At 47.1% G+C, this 13,398-nt stretch overlaps 1 protein-coding gene across 1 annotated transcript in view; it reads left to right on the top strand.

Annotated features, from left to right (window-relative positions):
- NOD1 (nucleotide binding oligomerization domain containing 1) overlaps window positions 1-13,398 on the top strand; it is a 142,484-nt gene that overhangs the window by 60,997 nt on the left and 68,089 nt on the right. Inside the window, exon 3 of the mRNA XM_082259851.1 lies at window positions 9,160-9,334. Coding sequence (XP_082115977.1) covers window positions 9,160-9,334 — 175 coding nt within the window. The remainder of the gene's footprint in view (window positions 1-9,159; window positions 9,335-13,398) is intronic.

Below are 13,398 nucleotides of genomic sequence, written 5' to 3'. Positions count from 1 at the left end.
GTTGTTTTCTAAGTAAAAAGATCCGTACTCACCCACGCTTCCACTATGGATACAGCCCCCTTTCCCTGGCAATTCCAGGTTGAGTCAGTATAAAATCCAATAAGTCTTTTGCCTTTGGTTTCTATGGTTGGTTAATGTTCTTTGACTTTGCAAATTCAGTTCCTATTATTTCTTTTTCTTTTCTCTTACTTTATGCTGTTTATTTACTGTTATTTTAGTTGTCAGTTTTCTTAGGCCCCTTTCACACGGGCTTTCCGATCCGGTCTGCCTGTCCGTTTTTCAGGCGGACCTGATCAGATGCTCAATGCAGCCCTATGGAGCAGCGGATGTCAGCGGAGACATCTCCGCTGACACCCACTGCTATCCGATCCAATTTTGTCCTTGAAATCTGGACGGATGGAAACCCTATTTTCCATCCATCTGGAGGATTGGATCAGATAAGATCGGATGAAGACAGGCAGGCGGTCTGTTTTCATCTGCTCTCACATAGAGGAGAGCAGGGCTCTGTCTCTGCACAGTGAGCGGAGATGGACCTGTCATCCGCCTGCTCAGTGGGGATTGGCGGATCGATCCCCGCTGAGCAAAACAGAGTCCGCCGGGCACAACGACCGTGTGAAAGGGTCCTTATCTGGATTTTCTTTTCTGGATAAATTTGTTGTACATTTGTGAAAATTCAATAAAGATTCTGCAAAAATACAGAACCACAGCTATCCAATCAGTCAGGAGCATGAGCATTGCTTATTGCAGATCTATAGGTCTTACTCAGTAAGGGTCATTTCGTTAGGTCACTGCTTCCACACAGAAAGCAAGGGTCCCATTCTGCAGCTACTGGTAGTGGATAGTATCTCCTTTTCTTTAGAAAGAAAACAAACTGTAAGACATTGCATACATTTTGACCTGCTGATTCTGAAATGTATTTAGCAGATTTTTACTGAAGGTTCATTTGGACTTTAAAGTGTTACCTGCATGCACTATATCTGGTCTCCCTCAGTACACATAACATGGAAATGCAATTATTTTAGTAAATATAAACTGCTAAATACATTTTCTCATCAGTATATAGCAGTCATGTGACTTCTATTAGTGTCCAGCTGAGCACTGGGTAAAGCTTGTAGGAGGAGGTTTCATTCTACTCTGACTGTCCTACGAGGCTTCATGACCCCTAACCCTCTTTCTGAACAGTGCTGATTGGCCCTGTGCTGATCACATGCACCCTCCCAAAAAAAAAAAAACTCTCTAGCAATATACACCATAAGGTGCATGTACAGCTTGTCTCCAAGCCTCTGTTCTATCAGGAGATAGATTAGGGACTGTGGAAGAAGGGGAGGGTCAGAAAAGACAGGATCAAACAGCCTTTTTACACAATGCAGAGGATTAACCCCTTAGGTTCTTCAGTGAGTATACCAAGCATGCTTTACTGCATATAGAGACTGATTTTACTGTTGTGGGTTTAGTAACACTTTAAGGGAAATCTATAGTATTTTTGTAGATAATTTGTTAACATACTCAGAATTTATATATTTAAAAATGCCCTTAAAAATACCAGTAATTACCTTGTAAAGTGGCAATGACCTCATCGCAGGGAGCAGAGGTGTGAGAGGGGCCCAGCAGGTCCACCCATTACAGTCTGCCTGAAAAAACTTCAGGAGAGGGGGAGACAAGACCAGTCGCTCCACACAAGGTGAGAAAGCAGCAGTGTTCGGTCTTTATTGCTGGAAGCCCATGAACAGAGGCAAAGTTTCATACTGGATTACTGCACAGATCTGGAAACAAGATTCAAGTAAGAATACACATGTCTCTTGTATTTAGACAATGTTTCCTTATCCTGAATTTTAGTTCACTTTAAAGAAGGCCCCTGCAAAATGTTATTCACACCTACTCTTCACTATTCTGCAGTTCCAGCAGTGGCGGCCGGCCCATAGGGGGCGCTGCCCCCCCCCCCCCAAAAAAAAAGAAGAAAAAAAGAGATTAAAAAAAAATGTGCATTTTCAGCCACTAGGGGCGCCGGACCTAGTGGTGGGTATGGGGGGGGGGGGTTTTGACCCCAAGTGAGCCGAATAGAGGCCTCCTGGGGGAGTGTCGGGGCGCAGAGCAATGCGCCCTGACACTCCCCACTTTACTGGACTCCTGGCTGTGATTGGTCCAGACTCCAGCCTGGACCAATCACAGGAGGACATCCTGGGACGGTCCTTTGGTCACGTGACGCGTGGGGGCAGTGCACCGCCCTGGCGTCACGTCCTTCCCGCCCGCCCTCGCAGAGAGAGGGGAGCAGCGTGAGGAGTCGGACGGACTCCACTGGATCCAGCCGGAGCCGCCCGAAGCAGTCTCGCACCGGCCGCCGGAAGAAGCTGAGCTGGTGACCTGTCCTCTGACCGTCTGACGCGAGGTGACCACCTGACCGGAGGACCGGAACGTTCGTCTCCGGCCGCGAAGGTAAGAGAAGGCACCGGGACCGGCTGCACTAGCGCTGGCAAGTGGCAATGGATGGAGCCATGGAGGATGGTGCTGGATGGTAGAGTGCTGCGGGAGGTGCATGCATGGCTGCACTGTGCACAGTGCAGCCATGCATGCACCTCCCGCAGCACTCTACCATCCAGCACCATGCTCCATCCATTGCCACTTGCCAGCCCACTAGCCCAGTACTGTCTGCTTTGAAGGGGGCACGCACGCTGGTCTCTGCATTGAAAGGGGACATGTATGCTGGTCGCTACATTGAGGGGCATGTACGCTGGTCACTACATTGAAAGGGGCCTGTACACTTGTCACTACATTGAAAGGGGGCCTGTACGCTTGTCACTACATTGAAGGGGGCACGCACGCTGGTCTCTGCATTGAAAGGGGGCATGTATGCTGGCCGCTACATTGAGGGGCATGTATGCTGGTCGCTACATTGAGGGGCATGTACGCTGGTCACTGCATTGAAAGGGTACATGTATACTGGTCACTACATTGAAAGGGGGCATGCATACTGGTCACTACATTGAAAGGGGCATGTATACTGGTCACTACATTGAAAGGGGGCCTGTACGCTGGTCACTACATTGAGGGGCATGTACGCTGGTCACTACATTGAAAGGGTACATGTATACTGGTCACTACATTGAAAGGGGGCCTGTACGCTGGTCACTACATTGAAAGGGGCATGTATGCTGGTCACTACATTGAAAGGGGGCCTGTGCGCTGGTCACTACATTGAAAGGGGCATGTATACTGGTCACTACATTGAAAGGGGGCATGTATGCTGGTCGCTACATTGAGGGGCATGTACGCTGGTCACTACATTGAAAGGGGGCCTGTACGCTGGTCACTACATTGAAAGGGGGCATGTACGCTGGTCACTACATTGAAAGGGGGCATGTACGCTGGTCACTACATTGAAAGGGGGCCTGTATGCTTGTCACTACATTGAAAGGGGGCATGTACGCTTGTCGCTACATTGAAAGGGGGCATCTACGCTGGTCACTACATTGAAAGGGGGCATGTACGCTGGTCCATGCATTGAATGGGTGCATGTACGCTGGTCACTACATTGAAAGGAGGCCTGTACTGTGGGATTAGTGCTAGGGGGTCTGTACCGTGGGGTTTGTGCTAGGGGGCCTGTACTGTGGGGTTTGTGCTAGGGGATCTGTGCTGTGGGCTTTGTGCTAGGGGGATCTGTGCTGTGGGCTTTGTGCTAGGGGGTCTGTACTGTGGGATTAGTGCTATGGGGTCTGTACTCTGGGGGTTGTGCTAGGGGGCCTGTACTGTGGGGTTTGTGCTAGGGGGCCTGTACTGTGGGGTTTGTGCTACGGGGTCTGTACTGTGGGGTTTGTGCTAGGGGGCCTGTACTGTGGGGTTTGTGCTAGGGGGTCTGTACTGTGGGGTTTGTGCTAGGGGGTCTGTACTGTTGGGTTTGTGCCACTCTCAGTCAGTGTATCCCATAATAGGGTGTCTCTCACAGTATATCCCATAATAGGGCCCCTGCTCCCTATTATGGGATATACTAGTACTGATGGACCCCTTAATATGTGATTATATTGGGAGAATTTGTTCACGCAAGCAAAATACAGGGGACAAAATGGGTGGAGTATATAAGGGGTGGGGCTTCTGAGAAATGGGAGGGGTCAAATAGAAGGGCGGGGTCTTGCGCCCCCCCCCCCATCTTAAAACTTCAGCGTAGAGAAATACCTGGTACTTCTAGGTAGGGAACTGGAGACAGGGATGTAGACAGAATACACAGGATGGAGAGGGACAAAGCAGGCCTGTGAGGTGGAGCACAGTGGAAGCAGGATTGCAGAAAGATGGGTTTGAGGCCACAAGAGGCACAGGACAGGAAAAGAGAACACAAACAAAACACGAGAAGTGGCAAGTGCAAGACTAAACTCAACTAGGTAGCTAAGACCAAATGCAGGAGTTCAGAAAGGAAATACTGTGTTATCTTGGCCCAGATGTTGGGGCAGCATACAGAAGGATCTTGTTCACCCCGAATAACTGAACCATTACTATTGTTTGTCCGTTGAATAGCTCTCCACCTGCAAGCAGAGCCTAAAATAAAGCCATTGGAAGAAAAAATTTGATGCAACCATTGCTGACCTCCCTTTTTAAATATGCTAGTTTCCTGGATATTATGCCAACCCATTGGTCCCAGTTGTTTGAGTCACTGACCAGAAACAAGTAATTCATATGAAGGAAGAGGGTGGGTCCATGTTTAGATCTGATGACCACACTTTTTCTTTATAGAAGTGCACAGTTCTTGGGTGTACCAGTACTGTAAGCAGAATTAAACCTGCAACAGTAGCTGTTAGCCATATTGTGGTAGTATGCACAGCATATTAGTGCATTATGACTGACACCTGCAAGCTATGCCCTCCAGGGTCCTTCCATTTCTTTCTGGTGATCCTCCTGGGTTCAGACTATTTGGTCACTTGATAGGCTGTGCCGCAGTGGTGTCACTGCTGGACATACCCATGGGAGTCGCATAAACACGGCAAAGAGCGGTACCATGCTAAACTGCGCATGCGTGGCTCAGTGTATCTTAACACTGATAGGCAGGCAGAAGGACCTTTTGAGGTCTCTTCTGTCATAAAAGTTCTGCCTATCCGCCATTAATTGTCTTTTAGGTTCAACTGTGCTTCAAGTGCCTTATTGTCAGAACTAAAGCTATCCATAGATGGTTCGAATCTAGCCACCCCCTGGTGCCAAGAGAATACAATGGCTAGGAAGGAGGCATTCCCCTGTCAACACTGTCTGTGTTAATGGGAGAGTTGATATCAGCAAGTGGCTGCAGGAAATAAATTTGCTCCGTTTATACTGTATACTGGTCTAAGTTTGGAGTAGGCACACTGAATGTAATTTGCTGTTTCAGTAAGTGTTTAGAATGGCATGGTCAGATTCAATGCCCAGACGCAAGTGGATGTTAGAAACAAATGATTACATTTTGAGTGAAAGGGTTAGCATATGTAGGGTAGAGAGTTTCACACCTGAGAACACACCCTCACTCCAATTAGATGCGAGAATTCAGCAGGGATTCCTACAGCTAATTGTGGGCATTCGTATGTAATCTCTCATGCAGTGATTACATGGGAGTAATCTGCCATAGACACAGGCAGTCTGCTTTAGGGTCCTTTCACATGGCACAGTCCATTTTTTCATCCGCTCAGGCACTTTTTTTTTTTTAAACGGACACGGATGACACTTTGGAGTGTCCGTTCCGTATGTCCGTTTATCATCCCATCCGTTTGCGGATGATAAACGGACATAATGTATGTTAATGGGATTGCGGGTGACACCGCTGACATCAGTTTTTGCGTCCGTTCTGTTTTTTAAACGGAAGAAAAATAGGGTTCTCTTCCGTCTCAAAAAATGGAACTGAACGGAAAGGATGCAAATCGGATGTCAGCGGATGGTCATCTGCTGACATCCGCAATCCCATTGACATGCATTATGTCAGTTTTTCATCCACAAACGGATGGGATGAAAAACGCACATACGGACCGCCCGTGTGAAAGGACCCTTTGTGATTACATGCAAATGGCCATGATAAGCTGAGGGAGCCAGCAGCCTCCCATTGCTTTCATCTTGGCTGAATGCCACAGTTAAAATTCAGAAAGAACACAATACAAATGTTATAAATTCAGTTGCAGTTCAGTGAGGAAAACAAGTATTTGATCCCCTACCAACCAACAATAATTCTAGCTCCCACTGCCTGGCTACAGAATGTGCTCATGTGTTAGGCTCCTTTCACACGGCCGCTCCGTGTGAAAGGTCCGCTGCGGGACTTTTTTTTTTTTTCTTCCACGGAGCGGATGACATTTCTGTCATCCGCTCCGTGTGCCCGCATATCATCCCGTCCGTTTGCGGATGATATGCGGACATAATGTATGTCTATGGCACTGCGGATGTCAGCGGATAACACCGCTGACATCCGATTTTCCTTCCTTTCCGTGTTTTACACGGAAGAAAAAATGGGTTCTGTTCCATTTGTAAAAACGGAACAGAACTGAATGGAGGAAAATCGGGTGTCAGCGGGTGGTATTCCGCTGACACCCGCAGTGCCATTCACTTACATTATGTCCGCAAATCATCCGCAAACGGATTGGATGATTTGCGGACACACGGAGCGGCCGTGTGAAAGGACCCTTATACAGATTAGTCCTGTCAATTTAAGAAGGTGCTCCTAACAACAACTCATTATGTGTATTAAACACACCTGTCCACAGAATCTTTCTTCCATTCAAACCCACCAAGACCAAAGAGCTGTCAAAGGATGTCAGGGACAAGACTGTAGACCTGCTCCAGTGTTAATTTTGGCAGCAAATTTCAATTTAGTTTTAGTCTTAGTCTTAGGACTAAAATGGCGTTTTAGTCCTATTTTTGTCTTCTGCAAGTGTTTTAGTTCTAGTCGTATTTAGTCGACTAAAACTCCAGTATATTTTAGTCGACTAAAACGCCCTACATTTTAGTCGACTAAAACTCATTTTAGTCGTCTATAATCAAATGGGTGTAGTTCAATTGTAATTTGCAATGCATTATTTAAGCATTTCTCTACAATTTCCAAACTCATTATATACTACTGCTGGTCCTGGAGTGAAAAATCTAATATGTTATTATTTATGCTTTGAGCATGCACCAGTGTTAATTTTTGGCAGCAAATTTCGATTTAGTTTTAGTTATAGTCTTTTGACTAAAATGCCATTTTAGTTTTAGTCGTATTTTAGTCATCTGAATTGTGTTAGTCGACGAAAACGTTTTAGTCGGTTTTAGTCGACGAAATTAACACTGACCTGCACAAGGCTGGAATGGGCTACAAGACCATCAGCAAGAACCTTGGTGAGAAGGAGACAACTGCTGGTGCGATTATTCGCAAATGGAAGAAATACAAAATAACCGTCAATCACCCTCGGTCTGGAGCTCCATGCAAGATTTCGCCTCATGGGGTAAAGATGATCATGAGAAAAATAAGGGATCAACCCAGAACTACGTGGGAGGAGCACTTGTGAATGATGTCAAGGCAGTTGGGACCACAGTCACCAAACACACCATTGGTAACACAATATGCCACCATGGATTGAAATCCTGCAGCGCCCACAAGGTCCCCCTCCTCAAGAAGGCATATGTACAGGGCCATCTGAAGTTTGCCAATGAACATCTAAATAATTCAAAGAAGGATTGGGAGAAAGTGCTGTGGTCAGATGAGACCAATTTGAGCTTGTTGGCATTAACTCAATTTGCCATGTTTGGGGGAAGAAAAACACCATCCCTACAGTCAAGCACAGAAGTGGAAACATTATGCTTTGGGGCTGTTTCTCTGCTAAAGGTACAGGCCAACTTTGCCGCATTAGGAGGCCAGTGGACAGGGCCATGTATTGTAAAATCTTGGATGAGAACCTTCTTCCCTCAGCCAGAACACTGAAGATGGGTGGTGGATGGGTCTTCCAGCATGACAATGACCCAAAACATACCACCAAGGCAACAAAGGAGTAGCTCAAGAAGAAGCACATTAGGTTCATGGAGTGGCCTAGCCAGTCTCCAGACCTAGATCCTATGGAAAATGTATAGAGGGAGCTGAAACTTCGAGTTGCCAAGCAACAGCCAAGAAACCTTAAGCATTTAAAGAACATCTGTAAAGAAGAGTGGACCAAAATCACTCCTGAGATGTGTGGAAACCTGGTACCTTTTTACCTTTGTGCTTGCCAACAACGGTTCCTCCACCAAGTAACAGTATCTCTCCTGCGCTCAAGTGGTGTGTGGAAAGGTAAATGATCTAGGTGTTTTTTTTAGGCACAAATGGAGCGGTCTTGCTGCCCTCCTCAGGGCCAAGGGTATCCAAAAAACACTACAAGAAAACGACAAGAGAAGGGCGCACCGACCTTGTGCATTACCACTAAAAAAGTTTATTAAAATCAAAGAAGGTAGAGTACAATATACTCACAAACATAGAATATGTACAAGCATGTAGGAAATAGGGACTGCTCACTTCCAGGACACTTCTCTACTGCTGGATAGTGTGATGGTGTCTTCACAACCTTGTATGGCTTACGTATTTCGAGGGAGGACCCTTTTCTTCAGAGCCAAAGTTGCCACTCTGGGTTGTGAGGACGCCATCACGCTATCCAGCTGTAGAGAAGTGTCCTGGAAGCGAGCAGTCCCTATTTCCTACATGCTTGTACATATCCTATGTTTGTGAGTATATTGTACGCTACTTTGATTTTAAACTTTTTTAGTGGTAATGCACAAGGTCGGTGGGCCCTTCTCTTTTGGGCTGCACTCCAGGATGTCTAAGGGCTTTGCAGATACATGGTACAAGATATAAATTAATATCTTGCACAGGCAGTTTTATAACGTCCGTAAAGAAGAAATCTTTATTGTTACATGAATGGAATAATCAGTGAGAATGTACTTTACTTCTGTTTCTCACAATGCGTACAGATTGAAATTTCATCACGTGGTTGAATTTTCATCATATGTGCAATGTTTACAAACGTGCTGTAATGTACCACAGATCTGTCCACATTGTTCCATGTAAACTCAAAACTATTTAAAAAGAAAGGCTAGCAGCAGTAACCCGACAAGCTGCTGTGAGCAGTATCAAAGAGAACGAAGAGGTACATTTGTCTGGTTGAGGACTTTAAACATTCAGTAACAAGTAAATAATTACGCCATAACTTCTCATTGTTGCAGGTTCGTCAGATTCTTGATCTTGTGGAGAAAAAGGGGGAGGAAGCAGCTGAATATTTTATATACATCCTTCACAAGGTCCCAGAGGCTTACTTTGATCTTATTCCATGGCTGAAGGAGATTGATTTTCAAGCTTCAGAGCAAGTCAAGTGTTTACATATTACGAACAATGACCCTGGTATGAAAGTTTACTTTCTTTGTGCAAAGTATCTGATGATCTGTATTTATGTTGAGTAAAAAAGTGTCTGACACTGCAGCTTGAAATAGGATCCAGAATTCAGCTATAGTCATTCATCTATTGCCCTGCAATTGTCAGACCTCACACAATCTCCCAGAATCTGATATATTTAACTCCTCTAAGTATACTATAACCTATAGCAGAGACACAGAAATCTGGACATTGATCTGTCTTTTTTTTGCTAGCAAATGACTTAAGCTGGCCATAGACAGTTTGAATCTCGGCCGGTTCAGCAGGAAGCAGCCAAGATTCGAACCATGTATGGACAGAATGTACTGAAAGTTAATCGCTTGTACATGCGATTATTGTTAGCGGCTAGCAATAATCACTGTGTTCTCCCAGGAAGGAGGGCTACCCCCACTTCACCCCCCCCCCCCTCAGCCCAGAGAACACAATGGCTCCATGGGAGGGATTCCCCCATCAATACTGCCTGTGGAAAGAAAATTGGACCATCTATTGCCCTGCCTTTAGAACCCCAAAACATTATTTATTTATTTCTTTCATTCATTGACAAACACATCTCCATATCTTCTTTGACCCTTGGGTTTTGCTGCTCTCCATAGGAGTAGGACTAGGTGGAATCGAAACTTGATTATGCCCCTAGGGCAGTCCTAGGGGGTATAATTGCTACTTCCTGCTATAGGACTTCAGTTTTTTTCTGCCTAGCCAGGAGTAAGGATCTGGTTCCCTGCTGGGATCTGCGGTCCTGGCGTTTTTTTTCCTTTTTAAACAAAATGTTTTCTTATTTTATTATTTTCTGTTCCTATGAGAACTACAATCAACTGCCGGGAATGGGCGACGCACTGGATATCCTAGATCCTTACGGTCTTCCCAGTCTGGCCAGGGAGCGCGACCCAACTATTGGCACCGCACAAGGTTGGCTGCGACATAGCCCCACTGGACGCGGGCTTGTTGGTGAGTGAAACGCCTCGCAAGGACACATAGCCTTGGTCACAATAATGGTCACGGCCAGAGTCGCAGCGTACCTCTGGCCCACAGCACCCCCATTCCAAGATGGAGCGGTGGACTGTCCGGAATAGTGCCTGCTCGGTTCCCAGGTGTGGTGAATAGTGTCCCCCCTTTCCTCTGGGGAAATACTGGGGTGGACGCGGGCCCTTTCTCGGGTTGGTAGGCCCCTTCTGTGCCATTCCTTCCCTCATGGTTCCCCCCCCCCCGACTAGCAGGGTTTCCCTGTACTGCTCGTCCTCACCTACCCACCCCCCCCCCCCCTAGTCCCTCCTCAGGGTACACAGACTGTTGTGGTGTAAGGGGTGTCATTGGTAATGGGCTGGAGTGAGGTGGGAGTGCGCCACCGGTGACTCGTTTTCGGATGTTCCTGCAGTAAATGGCTGCATGGGGGATCTTGATTGGTTTACGCAAAAGTTATAGCTTCTACAAACTAGGGGAAAGTCTTATGTCCTCTTTTTTTTTATTTATTTCTTTTTTTTTACTAGTAATGGCGGTGATCTTTAGTGGGACTGCGACATTGCGGCGGACAGATCGGACCCCTAACTGACATTTTTGACACTTTTCGGGGGACCAGGGACATTACTACAGTAATCAGTGCTAAAAATATGCACTGTTACTGTAATAATGACCCTGGCAGGGAAGGGGTTAACCTAGGGGTAGTGGTGTCTCTGTATGCTCTCCCTGTTCCCTATCTTTCTCTTCCAGACAGAAATTTTGTTTTATGGCACTGCTGAGACTAGTCCCTCTCTAGCATTCCAGGCATCCCCTCAATTTCTCCAATATCTCTCTTTTGTACTAGAAAAAACTATTTTGAAATCATTTGGGGGAAAAAAGTAATTTTTGGTTTTCGGCCAAGGGTATCCTGTATTTTCGGTTTCTGTTTCGGCCCAGAATTTTCATTTCGGTGCATCCCTACCTAGGGGTGATCAAAGGGTTAATTGTAAGCCATGGGGAGTATTTTCTAACTGTGGGGGGAGGGACTTGTGAAATAAACACAGAGACCTGTGTTCCTATATAGAAGGATCACAGGCACGCTGTGGTCATTTCAGAGAGAACAACGGTCAGCCGGGTTTACAGCAGCTGACCGGTGTTCTCTCTCATCGGTGAGAGATAACGGGTGCCCATCGGTCACGCTCGCCCCCAGGAGCACTCCCACCGATCGCCGTACAGGTACAGCGATTCGCGCAGCCGAGCCAGCCTGCCGCAGTATAATATGCAGCAGGCGGTCGGCAAGTGGTTAAGGGCGGCCCCTGAATAAACCATGGAGCCCCTGGAGCAGATATCACCACCTGACCCACTCTCAGAAGCGGCGGGACCCTCTGGGTCTCAGTCTGCCCTGGCAGCCATGACGGTGGTCCTACAGTCACTTGTGTCAAAGGTTGATATGGCCTTTCAAAAGCGGCCTACCAAGAAGCGCCCCCCACCTTCACCTGTATCCTCTGCCTCCTCATAGTCAAAAGGTGGATTTGTCTGCTGGGGACGAGAGTCAACCCACTGGGTTTGCGACTACGCATCCTGAGTGCTCTGACAGTGAGGATGGTTCCTCTTCCACTACAGCCACGCATGAAAAGGCGCTTTTGGAGGTACTGATTACATCAATGCGGGAAACTTTAAAATTGGAGGACACAGCTGATGCTGCATCGGTTGCGCCGGTGCAATTTAGACCATCCAGGCTGACTAAGGTGTTCCCTTTTCCTGCCTATTTTGACAAAAATGTTGCTAGTCAGTGGGGGTCCCTGAAACACATGATTGGAATACCTAAGCGTTTCGCTAGGAAATATTCCTTTGAGGAGTCCATTTTGAAGAAGCTGACGGTTCCACAGGTGAAGGATTCCCCCTCTTTTAAGGACTCTGTGGACAAGAGAGCTGAGGCTCTGGTCCGATACCTTTTTTACCGTGGCAGGTTCAATTTTGAGTCCGGTGCTTGCTATCACCTTGGTCTCCTAGACCTTAACGGAATGGGTAACCTTTTACGCCAGGATCTGCATGGGGGTCAATACCCTCCTGAGCTGGCGGATCAGTTGATACGGGGGCTACAGTATACCTGGGATGCATCCTTGGATGTGGCTCTTTTGGCTGGCAGAGTGTCTGTGACTACGGTGATTCTCCGCCGCATGATTTGGTTGAAGTACTGGTTGGCTGACCAGGCTTCCAAAAAGGTGCTGACTTATCTGACCGTTTATTCGGTACTTCTGCTGTCACAGGTTGCCAAGAGCAAATAGCCTCGTCGTAAACGTGGTCCTTTCTTCTTGGCTCACAAATGGCCCTTTCGTCCTGTGGGATCGCAGGACAAGGGGCCGAAGCCCACCCGTCACTTTGCGGGGGTTCCAAGAGGCACTGAGCTGGTAAGTCAAAAGTGGGTTTCACTAGTCCAGCAGAGAAGCCCTCCTCTGCCTGAAGGGGCACCCTCACCCGTATCTGGGTTGGGGGACCTCTTCACTTTTTTACAAACCTCATGGACCTCTCTCATTCAAAACAAATTGGTCCTTGCTTCCGGGAAGGTTCTTTCCTTCCAACTTGTGCCTGTCCCTGGATCGGCTGCGGGGCCTTTACAAGGCGGTGCAGGATCTGCTAGCACAGGAAGTAATTGCCACGGTTCCAGAGTTGGAACGTTTTCAGGGATTTTATTCAAATCTATTTACTGTTCCCAGGAAGAAAGGCAAGGTCTGTCCAATCTTTAATCTCAAGGCCCTGAATCGCTTTGTGCGGGTTCACAAATTTTGGATGGAGTCCATTCGCACAGTGGTGGCATGTCTTCATCAAGGGGATTTTCTAGCCTCACTCGATATCAAGGACGCTTACCTTCATATCCCAATATATGTAGGGCATCAGCGTTTTCTTCGTTTTGCTGTGGGAGAGGAACATTATCAATTTGTGGCATTACCCTTTGGTCTCGCCTCAGCTCCTTGGGTGTTGGCCCCCGGTGTTAGCCTTGCTCAGGTAGAGGGGGATCGCCGTACTGGGATACCTGGACAATCTCCTTCTGCGAGCAGAGACTATGTCTTAAAAGACGATCTGAACATCACTGTGCGAAC

Source organism: Pelophylax lessonae (genome assembly GCF_965119305.1).
Source record: "Pelophylax lessonae genome assembly, chromosome: 5".
Taxonomy (NCBI): domain Eukaryota; kingdom Metazoa; phylum Chordata; class Amphibia; order Anura; family Ranidae; genus Pelophylax; species Pelophylax lessonae.
Note: the sequence above shows the minus strand (reverse complement) of the source record. Positions and strands in the feature narration are given on the sequence as shown.